Genomic DNA, 16,523 nt, shown 5'->3' with positions numbered 1-16,523 from the left:
GTACCTTGACGACATAGTGATTTACTCTGACTCTATTGAAAACCATGTGAAACACATTAAAATTGTAATTGATACCTTGCGCACTAATCACTTCTACCTCAGTGAGCACAAACTCCAGTTTTTCATGAGTGAATTGTGCATCCTGGGCCATGTCATTGACGATGGCAGAATTCGCCTAGATCCTCATAAGGTTGATAAGATAATTAACTGGAAGACACCCACCTCAAAGGACCTCCTGATGCAATTCATCGGCTTGGTTGGGTACTTGGCTGGTGGATGTGAGGGTGTTCAAGTCGACATGCAACACCTCTCCAAGGTGGCTGCTAGAACCACAAAATGGACATGGGACCCCACAGACCAACGTGCATTTGACTTTTTTTTCTTTTTTTCTTTTTAAATCCAATTTCTGTCTATTTGGGGTGAAATACCCTATGTAAGACATTACTGACTAGGAACGGGGGACACCTGTGTCCCCCACCACGTCTCCGACTTCGCAAATGCCCTGGTGGAGGGTTGACCTCCATCAGTCCGCCGTTCCTGCCGGCCATTTTAGGTGCGCAAGTCTTCCAATTCGCAGGACCATTGTTGTACAGTTCATGTTGAGGTGGTCCTGGGTGTGTGTTAATGGTGATACAAGTACTCGAGTTGCTGTGTGACTGGGTACGATAGGAATGATGGAGTGCGGTGCTGGAGAGAGAAGTAGAGAGAGGGCGGGGGAGTGCCTCTGAGATCCTTGTCTTTTGTCGAGATTGAAAAACTCTTCCTCGGCTTCTGATTCAACACCAATCTGGTCAACCATTTGAACCTCCACTTGGGTTCAGTTCCCGTCGTCATCGAGAGTGAGGTGATGGGACAGTGGCCTGCACTGTCCAATAGGGTAGCTCATCTTGCTTTATCTATCTGGGCATAGACTGGTCATCGTTTGTCTTTTCGAGAAGGAGGAGAAACATCACCGAAAGTGGCACGTAGTCTGCCCGTGCTGTTGATATAGCGGATAAGTGGAGTGCTTGCTTTTGGGTTCAACAGCAGGTAGGGTAGCGAGAAGGCATGGCAGCCGAGAGTTGTCATGAGGATGTGTTGAGCTCGAGCATAGTGGGGACAAGAGAGCAGGTAGTGGATCACAGATTCCTCTATACCTTCGCAATGTGGACAGTCAGACGTGGGGCTCTTCCCGATACGAAACAGGTGCAAGTTGAGAGAGATGTGTTTGGTATGGAGCCATAGAAGCATGCTGATGTGGCGTTTTGGGAGTGATTGGGCTAAAGATATAAACGCGCCTTTGAGGATATTAGGGTCGATGCTGACAGTGTGCTCGTAGTGTGGGGACTTCTGCCAGCATCTAGCCCATTGTTCTGTGGATTCTGTTTTTTGCTTTTGTTTCAGTGCCGATATGCTATCGGGAAGGATGCCTTTGCGAAGGTAGGGGGGGAGGTATCGTCTAAGACTGGTTTCTTCTCTGGCTGACGCTGCTCTCTTAGCTTCCTCATCTGCTTTCTCGTTTCCCTGCACTCCGTCGTGTCCAGATATCCACCGTACTGTGACCTTGAATCTGCGGTCGTGGCTGGCTTTCTTCACATTTGTTATCAGGCTGCGAAAATGATCTATTAAGTAGTGGCCTGATTTCGTCGAGAGTACTTCACCAGATTTGATTGTAGCTTGATTGTCTACAAAGATAGAGACCAGGTACATGACGTCCTCTTCCTGGGATAGAAGTTGTGCAGCTAACGTGAGGCCTACGGCTTCGGCCTCATAAACTGTGTGTTCTTCTGCCATTCCCAAATGATATCTCAGGGTCTCTGGTTGGGGTCGGCCAGTTCTGTACAGTACCGCGGCTGCGCCAATGTTCTTGTCGATCCCAGATCCATCGCAGTAAATCTTGATTTCATCCTTAACTTCATTGTGGTCTTGAATGGCTTGCTCTCTTGAAGTGGCGATGGCGATTTTGTATGGGACTGATGAACTCGGTGAATGTCTATTGTGCGTGATGGTCTCTATTGATCCGACATCGAGCTCAGTGGCATGGTATAGATGATGGAGCGAAGATCTGTGGTGCTTGACATATCTTCTGGCCGCCTTGTGCACTGGACCGTGGAGGGGATGGGTCAGGGGGTGTGCAGCCAGACATATTGTGGCCTGATAACATAGGTTTTGTGCGCGGTGCTTGATGGGGAGCAACTTGGCGTGAGCCTCCAGCGTGTCCGTCGCTGTGGTATGCATGGCCCCTGTGATGCTTAGGGCCGCGATACATTGGATTCTGCGCAGGCGATTAACTACTCTGATTGAACCGCGTTGAGCTTCGTCTTGGGTTCCCACGTAGAGTGGGTGGAACCATAGGTCCACGGCATATAACATCTTTGGTAAGGCTACTGCTAGGTATAATTGACGCATCAGTGAGAGTGGTATTCCAGATGAGGTAGAAGAGAGGCGGCGCAGCTGAAATACATAGGTGGTTCCTTTCACTACTGCATATGCAATGTGTTTGTGCCAACGGAGCGCTTGGTCTATGATAACTCCCAGGAAACAATGGGAGGCAGTGGGGGTAATCGTGATACTGTGAGTCACTAGGGGTGGACGTTCCTTTGCAGCATTCATGGAGAAGTCGACTAGAGCAAACTTGGAGGTCTCGAACTTCGAATTGTGGTCTCTGGCCCAATCATAACCTCCTCCTGGTCTTTCCAGCATGCATTTGAGGATGGCGTGCGTTTCTCTGAATGACGATCCTATCACGATGAAGGCCATTTCGTCGACAAAGGCCAAGGTACATTCATTGCGGCTGCGCTCTGCTGCTACATCTACGAGGTCAGAGTCGTAGATGATGTATAGGATCATCGAGAGTGGGTCCCCTTGTCCGATACCATTCTGGATCGGGATCCAATCCAAGAGATGGCCGTCGAATTTGAGTTGTGTGCATCTACCTATCAATAAGTGTTCAGTAAAGCCTACAAGGGATTCAGGTAAACATTGCGATCTCATATTGTGCAAAAGCCGGTCGGTGACTGCATTTGGGAAAGCGCCTTCGATATCCAGGAAGAGGGCTGAGACAACTTTTCCCTGATGCCAAGCGTCCTTGATGGCCGCCTCGAGAAGGTGCAGTGAGTTGGTTGTGGATCTTCCTGGACGACCTCCAAAGTGAGTGCTAGGGAGTAAGTTGTGATGCTCTAAAAGATAGGTCATTTGATCGGCTACCACTGTGGTCAAGAGTTTGCAGGTCGTATTCAAGAGGGCGATTGGGCAATATGCTTTGGTGATGGTATAGTCTGGTTTGCTGGGCTTTCGCAGGACAACCATCGTGAAGTCGCGCCATGGTGGATAATAGGTGTTGAGGGTGAACATGGCCCTGAATAAATGAAGTAAGTATGGCTTAAGTAAATCAGCACAGTGAATGAAAACTATGTTACAGATCCCGTCTGGGCCAGGAGCCTTATATGGACTGAGTTTTGCAATACTTTGAGATAGTTGGGACTCTGTGATAGGTGCGGGCATTGGGACTGGATCTGGGTGTATTGTGTCATGTGGGACTGATGACATGGCTGGGGGTGGCAGGAAAAAGGCCTGTGCTAGGGCAGCACTTTTTTCTTCATTAGTATCGGCTGTAGTATTGTCAGGGCATTGTAAGGTCGGGATTCTCGATAGACCTCTGTCGCCCGCCACTGCTGTAAGATACTTGTTGGCCGTCCAGATTTTGTTACCCTCGATCTCCTCGAGCCAATTGATCCAGTGTTCCTTCTTGACCTGCTTGATAGCTTCTGAATATTGGTTTCTCTTGATGCGATGTTCCTCATGACTATAATGATCAGCGTTGAATCTCGTTTTGTAAGATAGATGACTTAGTTTCGCGACTTCCCGACGGAGGATGGTCAGGTCCTTGGTCCACCAACGCTTAGCATGAGGATTTGGCCTCGACTTTGGAACATGTTGCGCTATTGTGTTCTGAATCGACGTTGTGAGGGTGAGTGCTGCCTGCTGAAATTCTTCATGAGTAACGAGCAGTTGAGCAGGAGGAAGCTTGTCTAGTTTGGTCGTTAGGTGTTCATTGAAGACGTCCCAGTCAGTCTCCCGGAAGTTATGCTTCTCCTCGTTGGTGGCTTGTGGTATTTCTAAGTCCAGGACACTAAGAATGGGGACATGATCGGTAGCAGGTCCGCGCAGTGCTGGATTAGTGTAGCAGCTGATGAAAGAGTCACTAGTGTGGTCGGTACAAAAAACGTTATTGGGGCGCATCCAATTCTTCAAGCTCGAGGATTGCAGGGTTGGTAGTCCTTTTGGTAGCGCCATTACCATGCCATAGTCCGCTAGTAGGTCCAGGAGAGGCTGAGCTGCGTCGAGGTAGCAGTTGGTGAAGAGTTGCGTGTTGTGATCCTCGTCCCATAAGGGGTGGTGTCTGTTGAAATCTCCCATCCAGATCATATGATTGTCAGCGGATGGGCGAATGTTTGCTATTTCGCTTTCTAGGAATGCAGTGAGAGAATCCTGTGTTAAGGTTAATAGATAGTCATTGTATATATTAAAGATGGTGCAACACCCAAAGGCGCCTCTGAACTGGATCACCACGATGTCCGGGGATGTGAATGTGAGTTGTTGCCATGAGTTGGTGTTGAGGGATTTGGATACAAGAGCGACAGCGCGTGAGGTAAGGTTGGGTGCAGAGAAGCGTGTCGTTGGGTATACAGCGTGGAAGTGCGGAGACGAGATGGTGTTCTTCAGCGAATTAATATGTGGTTCCTGTAGTGCTACTATGTCCCAGTCACGGGCAATGGGATTGTTGAGGAGGGAGTGTTGCGCTAATAGAGAGGTGTTGAGATTCTGTTGCCATACGCGTAGTCGGTTTGGTGTTGCATTGTGGCATTCAGACATTAGAGGAGAGATGTGACTGGGGATCTGCTGTGCTTGAGGGGGTAACGAATGGAGTATTCCCCTCAGGCGGGGAGTTAGGTGTTGAGGGGGGTGAAGTGGGTGTCTGCGTGTTTGCAATAGGGTCCCATGGGCCGAAGGAGGTGATGGGGGTTGTGTTCGAGCCAGTCAATGCGACTGCTTGGAAACCTCTGTGACCTGGGCAGAAGGGTGCTCCTCTGGTGTGGTATCCTCTGGTTGGGTGCCAAGGTTTGAATGGGATGTTTGTTTGTTGGAGGTTGGGGTGGGGCTGAGTCATTGGCAGAGGAGCTGCTGGTTTGTGGTAGGGGGCTGGTTGGGGTGGGAGCATGACCTGGGTCCATGAGTCGTCAGTGGGGAAGAATGGCATAGAATTTTCGGGGTGCTTAGCGTCTATGCCCGCGCATTTAGATTCAAATTTGGGGCATTTCCTGTCCCAGCTGGCATGCTCTTGAGAGTCGCAGCTTACACAATAGAAGGTGCGGTAGGCGTTACATTCGTTTGTGCGGTGGTTCTTCCCGCAAGTGCCGCAAACGTCTCGCAGGGCTTGACAATCCCGTGCAATGTGGCCCCACAGTTGACAACGTACACAGCGCACTGGTTCTCGTTTGTCCTTTCGGGGATGTAGCTTCTCCTGGCCAATGTATATACCGTCCCGAAGAATATTGTTGGCCGGGTGGGGGTCTGCGAAGTGGAAGATTGCATGTGCGACTCATTGCTGCGGTGTCCTGCATTGTCGTGGCTTGATCCAGTTAGCTGATTCGATGACACCTAGGGACATGCTGTTTTCTTCTTCGACTGTGCGTAACCAAGTTGAGTCTTCGATACTAGAAGTAATAGGTAAGAATGGGACGATAACCGAGAAATGCCTATCTTTGATGGTTGCAGGTATTCCGAGTGCAGCGATGATCTTGAGTCAATTTTCTGGAATTCTTATCCATGTAGCGGCTTCTGTGGTTGTGAGTTCTACTATGAGGCCACTGTTTCTGAGGCGTGTGATTGCCTTGATTAAAATATCGGGTGTGTCATCCGATTCAGATGTTGTTAGCGCTTGTTTCATTTTGGTTGCTATGTCTGCTGATGTTACTTCGGGTGCGAATAGGGCTTTGCCTGGAGTTGGATCAAACAAGATTTGTTGGTCCCTTGTGGAGGTGCAAGTAATCGCTGCCGAGATGGGAGCTGAGGTCTGTGCATTGTGTTGAGCTGCTGCACTGTATGACTTCGTCGTTTTCGACTGAATTGCGCTGGGAGGGGGAGTAGTTAGTGATTCTATAGCACTTTTGACATCAGTGATACTGCTTAGGACGGCGTCAGCCGCAAGTTCCGCTCGGTTTGCAGCTGCGGATGCAGAAGTGTTGTCTTCCTTCAAGTTTGTCTCTATGATTGTTTTGAATTTCGCAATTTTGTTGACATTCGATTTGAGGGTCTCAGAAGCCATTAAGATAGATGCAATTTGAGGTGAAATAGCCGCTATTACGTGAGACGATAGCGTGTTCGAGAGGTCCAGTACTAGTTGGGTTGAAATGGCGGCTGAGATAGAGTCTGTCAGTTGCTGAGTGGTCAGTGTAGCCTCCTGTCTGGTTTTAAGGCCATCCTCTAGCAATATGGCTACTACTCTGAGTCCTTCTATGACAATGCGTGGGATACCTGTGTATTGGGTAATATGGAGAATTGTTAATATTAAGCTTTCGTTTGACATGGTTTCGCCTATTTGACGAAACGGGGACTTCTCTAGAAATGTGGTACTGCTTTCTTTATCCTTGACTTCGTAGTCTTGTTGCATTATTTCATCCTTTGGCAGCATCAGGGAGACTGTGTTGTGATGAGATAGTCTAATTTTGTTAGTTGGGGTGGGAGCCTGGTCATTTGAAATGCCAGTTCCCGTGGGTGCTGGACGTTTCTTTACGGCGGCCATTGACGCTAAAGTCGACAGTGGGGCCGTTAGGACTTGTCCAGGGGTATTTTGTGAGGTAGCAAGGGCATGAGTGGCGTCAATAACGCCTAGAACACTGGTGAGCGCAGTACTAGACTCCGTGGTTTTTTCAGGGTCCTAGTGGGGGTGCCACTTGGTAACAGACCAAGGGGCGATTGCATTTGACTTGGTCAAAGCCTGTGTTGAAACGCACCGGAACACACGGTGCAGGGTGATAGAGATGGCGACTGCAATCAGTGGCGCGAACCCCATGAACCTGACAACTGACGCCTCCTTCATAGGCACAAGCGGCATACTCTCTCAAGGGCCAGATGTCCACAAGGCAAGTGTTATTGCCTTCTGGTCAGGCAAATTCAACTCTGCACAACAGAATTACCCTGTACACGAACAGAAACTATTAGCTATTGTCAAATCCCTAAAAAAGTTCCGTCACTTACTTATTGGCTATAAGTTCTGCATCTTCACTGACCATAAAGGCCTAGAGTGGCTGAACACTCAATCCAAACTTTCCCCTAGGCAGATGTGCTGGCTAGAGGCCATTAGTGAGTTCGACTTCAAAATCATATACATACCTGGTGAAGACAACACCCTAGCCGATGCGCTATCAAGGATGTATGGTAACGAGCCTAAAGGTACTGTTCACGCAGCGAGTGAATACATGAGTGTAGAAGAGGAGGACAAAGCACGTACCTTACTTCTCAACTTCATATTGGCCCCAGTCTACACTGGGACCCCACTATTCCTCGGCGTGACTGAAGCTCGGCGCTCCGCCCGGGTAGTCCTACAGCGATTGAACAGCCCAGCAGAAGCCTGACTGAGATGGGACTCAGACATGCGCCCCACTATTCAGAGAGTTGCAGCCGCCAAAACCCATGGAATTGGCGAAACTGATGCTCCTATTGTGCAGCAAGTTGCAGCTGGTCCCACTCACCCCACTAGCATAAGAAAAGTGGTCCTGAAGGTCGGTAAACCTCCAGCATGACCACTTGAGGGCGTGAGTGGTGTGAGTAACACCACCTACAGTAACAATGGCGATAGCCCTAGAAACACCATCAGCAAGCCCACTAACAACTGCACTAAACAAACCAACGAAGCAAGCAACCCACCAGCAACACCTACTCCAGCTTTGACAGATAAAAGAGAGCAAACAAATGATGTGGTTCACTCAGTACACACGGACCAACAATGTCATGTGACTAACAAAATGAACACTACCTTGAACTATGTCACATAAAGAGAACCAGAAGAGAACATAGACAATGACTCACTGGTCGACTCTCCCCCCATCCTAACAGAAACTATCATACTTGGCGACCCGACTGTTGATATTCATGCGCACTTAGCAAACCGATACTCAGAAGACTGGTTTTTCTCTAAGATCATCAGCAACCCAAGCACATTTAAGAACTTTGAAGTGAGCAATGGTAGAATCTACCTTAAAGACAAAGGAAAATGTATCCTATGCATCCCAGACATCACCATCGGTGACCGACAGATGAGAGAGATTGTCATATCTCACGCTCACTCAATCCTAGCTCACCTCGGCCCTCAAAAGACCCTACTGTACCTTTGAGAAAATGTCTGGTGGAAAAGCATCACAGCCGATGTGCATTCCTTCTGTGAGTCATGCCCCACTTGCCAAGTCTCGAAACCTTTGAATCATCGACCCTACGGGCTCCTAGAAACTCTAGAAGTACCCACTCACCCTTGGGAAACTATCAGGATTGATTTTGTTGGTCCTCTGCCCGAGTCTAAAATGCTCAACGGTACATTCAATATGTTACTAGTAGCTATTGACTACCTCACATTGATGGTACACCTCGCCCCCACTAAACAAACCTATTGAGCGAAAGATATAGCCAAATTAATGTTTCACCTTGTGTACAAGCTCCATGGGATGCCTTTGAATATCGTGAGTGATTGCGACACCCTATTCACGAGCACATTCTGGCAAAGGTTCCATCAGCTAACTGGCGTCGAACTTAGGATGTCCACGTCGTTTCACCCACAATCCGACAGAGCGACAGAGCATGCTAATTGCATGATCACCCAAATGCTTAGACAGATCATCGCACCGAACCAACGTGACTGGGCCATAAAACTCCCTGCAATTGAATTCACTATTAACTCAGCCTGTGCTGGAGTCACTGGATATGCACCCTTTGTCTCCAACTACAGATTCCTTCCCCCCTCTTATTTGGGACTCTAATTCTGAATACCCTGGAGTTTGGGTTTTTGCACAACGAATGAAAGATGCCATCATGTCAGCTCACAACTCTGTCATAGCTGCCTGCATTAAAAGCACGGAATTGGTGAACCATCACTGACAAGAATTGCCATTCGTAAAAGGAGACTTAGTCTATCTATCTACGGCGAACCTCTCGCTCCCCAAGGGACGAGCACACAAGCTCGCCCCAAAGTACGTGGGCCCATTCAAAATCATCGAGGATTATAAGAACAACTCTTTCCTCCTGGATCTCCCCCCCAATCTTAAGAAGCGTGGAATTCACCCAGCCTTTCACACAAGCCTCCTCCATCTCCATATCCCCAACAACGATTGATGATTCCCAGGATGACAAATTCACCAGATGAGCAACATTGGCACACCTGAAATATGGTCTGTTGCGAGAGTAATAGATCACCATGGACAAGGCTCAAACACCCTGTTTAAAATTGAATACTCAACAGGTGACTACATCTGGCTCCCTTACCAATCTGTTTTGTGACTTGAAGCTGTCAGACAATATCTAGAGGCTCTCGGGGTAACTGGCATTCAGGACCTACCTAAAAAGTCCGCACCAGACCCACCTAATATTAGTGTTGCCACCGTGAGCACCCCCTTTGAGGCTAGTAGACTTGTCCTCAATATTGTCGACAGATTACTGGCTGAATTACCCGCTGTCACATCTGTCAGCACCTCTGGGTCCCAGGACTCAAAAGGGCTCAATCAGCCTTCATCAAAGTCCTCCTACCCTTCTCCTCTTTGCCCTATGTCCTCTTCCCACTCTCCCTTAGGACCGTGCTCCACGGACTCCCCTGAAGCGATGAACGTCGACAGCCCTGGCTATGCAGCAGAGCCAGGCAAACCTCACAGTCATGCCTATGCTCTGAGTCATGGCGGATGAGGTTGTCGTCGTCGTCGAAACCGTGGCGACAACTCTAATCGCTCCTCTCGTCACAAATTGAACGACAATGCTATGAATGCCTTCTCGCATTTCTTTCGTGCTGAGGCTCAGGCTAGTAAGTCTCCCGCTAGACAACTTCCCCTGTCGCGGCCCTCTTATTCACCTGCCTCTCGCCTTGTAGAGGAACTAGCTATTAAAAAAGAGGCATACACTTTCGCTGCCCAGGTCAAAGCAGACCGCGAAAAGGAGTTCTCCAGCCGGACCCAGCGCAACCGTCACCTCATGCTAGACAATCGGGGCCAACAGCGTGTCAGAAACCACCAACCTCATACCCCTGCAACTAGGCAACCTGCCCCTATTCCCAGGATAGCTTCTCAGATCATCACGGATGCCATCAACACCCCTGTCAACGATCCTATCCCCATCCCTCCTATTATCACTTCGACCATAGATTCTGGTCCTGATGTCCTCAACATCATTGCGAGATCCAAAGAACTTGATAGGAGTAATAGCACTCACCTCAATGGTGTTGCTAATGAGGATCTCTTCGCCACCATGAACTTGATGGGCATTACCTCAACTAGCTAGAGTCACTCGCTTACAAAAGAGAAAGCAGGTCTCAGCCATGAGACCTGGAGGGTGTATGTAATGCTCATCAAAAGCCAAGCGCACGGACTTAGTACCTAGCTACCAATATCCGTATGCATCATCAGCCAGGCTATAGTGTTATATTATTGCATTATTCATTCTTCCTTCTGTTATATAGCAGCGCTTGCTGAGATCTGCTGCCACTTTCCCTCCTTCACATACTACTTTCCTGCTATGCCTATCAGGAGTTTTCAGGCCTCTATCCTTGGTGAGCCCAGCGCAAGGATAAAAAATGGAAATATAAATTCGTAATGACGTGTCATCCCTTGACAAATTTTTCAGACAGCGGCCTGTGAGCCCTTCCATCTCTTTCACTACTACATACACATATTTACCACGGCAAAGGGCAAGAAAAACTCATTCTGCGCATCAAACGAGCCTTTGAATAGTATGTGAGTAGTTTGACTTGATGGTATCTGAGTCAGTGGCAGGTAGTCTGACAGAGCAGCCACAGGCAACTAGGACAGCAACGAAGTAATGAGTGGACAGGACAGGAGCACCAGAGCGCATCATCATGCAGCCTCACATGAACAATAATCACCTCGTACAAAGGCGTCTGTAAGTTGTTCGTAGTCTCGTTCATAACTTAGTATGCAGTGCCACATGTTCACTGGTGATTCTTGCTTGTTTAATTGATGATGATGAGTTCCAAGCCATTGCCAACAAAATCATTGCAAAGACCAACTCTCAACTATTGTATCTTTGTAGTTGTAGCAAATGACATTGTAAATTCTGTAAATCGAGTCAAAACATTGTAACGAACCTAGTGTCGAGCTAGTGAGTAGTATTATGCGTGCAGAGCAATCTGCGTTCACTGCAGAAGAAAAACATCGGACCAAAGTAGAAGACAGTCTAAGCCAGACAAGCAAGGTGCATGCTGCACTGAAAAAGAATTCCAGACCAAAGTTGAAGGTGGTTTAAGTAAAACGAGTAAGACGAGTGACTGCTGTGCCGAAAACGAGATGGGTATGTTGAAAACGAGTGAACAAATCAAGACCACCTTTTCTTCCTAGATGAATGTTAGTCCAGCTAACTCCAGTCACAAGGCCGAAAAGCTTACTTGTTTGTAGTGCTGATAGCAGTGGCTCCCTTCCTTTTCATACTACTGGCAGATCCAACATTTTCTTCACCTAGATGAACCTCTACCTGGGCCAACAATGGGCAGATACGAGACACCGAAGATCCAATAGCATTAAGTGCCTGCTCACGTTTTGATGGCACATGATGGCGCAGTGTTCAACGTGGGCCGTCTGAGTCAGCCTGCGGGCCTAGTGATTGGTGTACGAGAGCCTGAGGTGCTGAAGGTTTGTGAAGCGGCAAGGGTATTGTGATGTCAGAGTCCGAATTCAAGCTGATGGGCATTTCATCGAGAAGTGGCAAGGGTATAGCAATGTCCGAGTCCGAATTTAAGCTGGTGGGTGTTTCATTGAGAATCAGGTAAGCAGGGCTAGGGCTTGAACGAGGCAAGAACTTCTCAAAGTCAAAGTCTGTGAGAGAAAAATTGAATTCACACCCAGAGCCCCCACTCGCAGCTGTTGATGGGAATGAAAAATTATTGAGTTCAGACCCAGGCTCTGAACTAAAGCTGGAGGCACCAGGATATGGCACTAATGAAGGGAAGTCTAGAGTGTCGAGATCCTGTTGTGTTACGGTAGAGAGTAGCCTGTCAAAATCGGCAAGATCAGCTGCACTGAAGGCAGTTGGGACCTGTGGGTATTCGAAGTCATTGTCGTTCCCCTGAGTGTTGTGAATAGGAGTTGATGGAACACTAGACACTGCTGGTATGTCATCCATGAACGAGTAATCCTGATGCATCGAGGCAAGAGAAAGTGATGCATTAGTGGTGTTCCTGAGTCAATGATGCATTACTTACAAAGGTATACATCGAGTCAGAGGACATTGTAAGGTCTGAAGTAGCATTTTCCTGATGCATTAATGTAATGCATTAGTATTGGACCTCTTCGATGTAGTGCATTACTCACTGCCCTTTGCACAACATTATAAGAGTCTTCCTTGTCGCTTCGAACATCCCCATCATCTTCTGCCTTGTCCTCACTGTCTTGAATATCCTCCAAGTCCCTTCCTTCGGCCTCCAAGTCATCCACTCCACTGTGCCTGTCAGATAAGTTCTCTGCCCTCACTAATACTTCCATATTGTCATCATGGGCTGAGTGCGAAAGTTCTAGTCAGTCCATCATTTTTTTCCAATGGCCAAAACACTTACCAAGTGCCTCATTCACGAATGTAGCATATGCAGCTCAAACGTCAGTGAATTTAGGGTAGTGAGCCGAGAAATATATTCCTTCTGCAGTGTCTCCAATGTGGAAGCTGAGGCTTGGTAAGCTAATCGACCTGTGAGAGACTTTGCAAAGACTTACTCTAGAATGATTGCTTCTCCTGTGACAGGGTTTCATCCACCAGCAATACAAGTAAACTTGAGGCCACCAGTTTTGTGAGACAGGTGCCAGAAAACACAATTGAGGTGTCCTGCAAGCTCCAAAAAAGCCCTGGGATATATGTCAGCTTGCGCTACAGTATCTATCATAGGAAGTAGGTGTGTACTTAGTTTTTGTTTCATCATCAACTTCCTCGATGATCCCAGCTTTGTTCAGCTCGCGACTTTGTCTCCACTTCTCTAGGGCTACTTGGTGCCTTCACCTTACCTCTGCTTTAATTTCTTCAGGTTCTTTGGCGTATTTATCGCGGGTGACAATCCTTCGCATCAATAATTTGTCGCCACGTGAAGTGACGGTCTCAGAGGCAATCAATGCATCAGCATCGGCTTTGACACGATCCTCATAATGCATTTGTGAGTAGACTTCAACTTCCTGTGGAGCATGTGTCCCTCTCATTTCATCCCCACCAGCCAATGTAGTATCGAGCCTCAAAACACCACTAGATCCGCCTGGGCGGGCCAGACGCGCGACATTTGTACGCCACCAAAACCAATTTTTAAGAGCCTTGAATTTTTTTCAATAAGGTACATGCTTCGTGATGGAATTATGCAACTCACGGATTGTCACTTCAGGATTGCTTGCACCACACGAGACTTCTGTATATCACTGAGCTCAACGTCCTGTGGGATATCAGTTAGACGTGCTCTCTCCGGCCAACAGCTTAAAAATTCACGGGTCATTGTATTCCAAAAGTTGTGGTAAACTTTTGTTGCCTGACAGGCAATGTAGGCAGGGAGCTGACTTTGAAGGAAGACCTCCTCCTCAGGAGTGGTCCAAGTTTTTGGGCCTCGATGAGGCATTGTAATTTGAGGGGGAATTATTGCAGGGCAGTGAGGATGAGTGGCTGGTGTCAATAAAAAATGGCCGTTTTTTTTTCTACCACAAGTCAAAGGTCCAATAGTTAAGGTTTTGCATGACTGCATTAGTAGAGTTCATTGTACCCATATAAAATAAATTATATTCTGTTCGCATTACTGTGTGGTCTGGATGAAGTATGTTACACACTAGGCTCTTTGACATGGGCGCAAATTGATTGAACTGATTGTAACAAGGTCACAGTATCCTCTTTCGTACTAGTATAAGCATGAATGAAGCAATGAATGCACTTGGTGCAGATGATGCAACCATGAAGGGAGCCTTTCCGGCCAAAGCACTCCTTGGAGCCATCGTTGAGCACATCGGGTAATGCCTGCCCGATCTTGTATGTCAAGGGCAGCTCCTTCTTCGCGAGCTCCACAATATCGAGGGCATTGCAGATGCCACATTCATGTGAGACTTTTTGGAGAACACAGTTCCGCAGGACAAAGTTCAAAAAGAAGCTGAGGAGGTGTGGTGCATTAACAAGGTTCCTCTCTGACCTACGAGAGATACTCCAATGAGAAACACGTCGAAAATCATTATTGAGATACAGACCAGATGAGGCCTTGTTCACGCATGTGAGATGATAGGAAAATCGTCACTGACTTCTCCAGGTTGTTCAAGAACACGATCAGCTTCTCCTCGCGTTGTTCCTCTAGATCAGTTTTGCGTGCCTGCAAAGTACCTTCATCATCATCATCATCATCATCCAACTCAACAGAGTAAGCTGAGCGAGCAGGATCATCTGAGGGAAGAACTGATTCAGAGGTGTCCTTTGTGTCGGTCTGGATATCAGTAGGGCCATCATTGTCGTCATTGTCATCATCTGCTTCTCCCTCTTTGCTTGGTTTACGATAGACACTTGGATTGACAAGGAGTCCAACATACAGACAGAACTTTGAAGAGGCATGAGGTTGGTACAAGCACAAAGATGAAAATAACTACCTGGTCCCAAAGCTGGCTGACCCCAGAAGTGATCGGCGGCCAAGTACGATTGACCCGAAAGTCATTTGCAGCATGAAAGAGACGATCCACATGGGAGATATTCCTAGCAGATAGATCAGTAACAATTCACAATATCATGGACCTCAAGATGGGATCAAAGGCGATAACAAACAACCTATGAATCGAACTTGCCCTTCGTGATACGCAGATCTTCACCTTCCTCCCACTCTTTGTACCACGGGACCTTCCTTGCAGGCACACCTTCTGCAGCAGCGGTCTTCTTCTTGCACTTCCTCTTGCGTGTATTGCTTTTACACTCATCAGTTGAATGCTTCACGCGCAACTCGACAGTGGGTATCCCCAGACCATCGAGCTCTATGTCTTCCTCATTCTGCCCACCAACAACTTCAGCGAACAGCTGTATCCCGCACGCCCTGAAATCTTTGAAAGGGATGAGTGTCACACCCGGTGGGGGTTTTGGAAAGGGCGGAAAGGTAATGAACAGCAACTCCTGGGTCGCTGTCGTGTCTGCCACAGAGGGCTCAGCAATCCTTGAAGGCATCTTGGTGAATGTTGTTGTGGAAGACAATCAAGATGGGATCGTAGCTTGAACAGCGGTTGAATCTTGTTGTGGAGCCTAGCAGCAAGGGCTGAGCCAGCAAATAAGCAGTCATGTGAACTCGACTCCAGTTCTGTGGTTGCCTGGAGCACCTTGCACAACAGTCTTTAAGGAAATGATGATGTGCATTCAAAAGTCACTGTCAGACAGGAGTTGAGGCTGTAATTACTAGAATCATCCAAAAGCAGTAGTGACTTGAACTTAGCTCAGATGTGACTTCGAGTTACCACATGTTGTCCAACAACCGATACCCTGCCCTTCCTCTTGCAATGATATGGTTTGAGTTTGCGAAGACACAAAATGCAAAGCAGAGATGCTCACCGAGAGCATCAAACAATAAAGGGAGATGTATGTTCTCGCAAAGAGAGTTTGATAGTAATGTTGGTCTCTGTAAGTGGACTGGTTTACACACCAGTGTTGTCTCGTTCATGTCACAACTTAGTTGTGCACGCTTGCTTTGCTTCATGCTCTTGGCTCTCCTGGTCTGGCTGGTCTGTGTGGCTGGCTAGCACCCTGCCATCCCAGCTGCTGCTCTACATGCTGTGGGGAACGTCCCCACTGTAGGCCCGTATCCTGCATATTTCCCATGCCTTCCCACCATTTTCCTGTGCATTCCACTACCCATCCGCATCTTCCCTGACCCGTCCGCTACACGGAACCAAGCGGAACCCAGCAGAACAATCGCATACCACACGCATTATATTCCTTCAGCCTTCGGAACATCCTCCTCCGTCCTGTCCATGTCCTTCCATCCTCGCTGGTGAGTACTAGCTACGTTCCCCGTGTCACTAACATGTTCCTATCTCATTTCCCATGTGTTACGGTACTTATACGGATCCTTCCGCTACTCGGGACCAATTCCTTATCTCACAGCCTCACCCAGTTGTAGCATATTGCATTTCGGAACCCCTTCCTATATAGGTAGCAATAGATGGGATCTTAGTTTTTTACCTTCTGATAGACTCGACTCCACTTCCACTTACAGAGTACTTCCCAGTACTCCACTCACTGTTTAAAATATCTTCCCGAATCTATTCCTGATCACATTGCATCGTTCCCGCCCCCGTGAG

General features: G+C 47.8%; 3 protein-coding genes across 3 annotated transcripts; 1 reads left to right on the top strand and 2 right to left on the bottom strand.

Moving 5' to 3' along the window:
* Positions 1-5,785: 5,785 nt before the first annotated feature.
* On the bottom strand, positions 5,786-6,784 carry EDB91DRAFT_1083531 (uncharacterized protein; the record flags this gene model as incomplete). Its single annotated transcript, XM_041315636.1, has 1 exon — positions 5,786-6,784. One exon carries the CDS (start codon positions 6,782-6,784, stop codon positions 5,786-5,788), a length of 999 nt encoding a protein of 332 aa, XP_041175407.1.
* Positions 6,785-9,999: 3,215 nt separating this feature from the next.
* Positions 10,000-10,515, top strand: EDB91DRAFT_1250231 (uncharacterized protein; the record flags this gene model as incomplete). Its single annotated transcript, XM_041323200.1, has 1 exon — positions 10,000-10,515. The coding sequence occupies one exon, from the start codon at positions 10,000-10,002 to the stop codon at positions 10,513-10,515; it is 516 nt and encodes a 171-aa protein (XP_041175406.1).
* Positions 10,516-11,811: 1,296 nt separating this feature from the next.
* Positions 11,812-15,396, bottom strand: EDB91DRAFT_1250230 (uncharacterized protein; the record flags this gene model as incomplete). Its single annotated transcript, XM_041323199.1, has 8 exons — positions 11,812-12,381; positions 12,449-12,499; positions 12,558-12,742; positions 12,800-12,832; positions 14,157-14,389; positions 14,445-14,785; positions 14,835-14,937; positions 15,023-15,396. The coding sequence occupies 8 exons, from the start codon at positions 15,394-15,396 to the stop codon at positions 11,812-11,814; spliced, it is 1,890 nt and encodes a 629-aa protein (XP_041175405.1).
* Positions 15,397-16,523: the final 1,127 nt, after the last annotated feature.

The sequence above is a fragment of the Suillus paluster genome (assembly GCF_016628075.1).
Source record: "Suillus paluster strain FC165 chromosome Unknown EDB91scaffold_41, whole genome shotgun sequence".
NCBI classification, from domain to species: Eukaryota; Fungi; Basidiomycota; class Agaricomycetes; order Boletales; family Suillaceae; genus Suillus; species Suillus paluster.
This window is presented reverse-complemented; position numbering and strand designations above follow the sequence as displayed.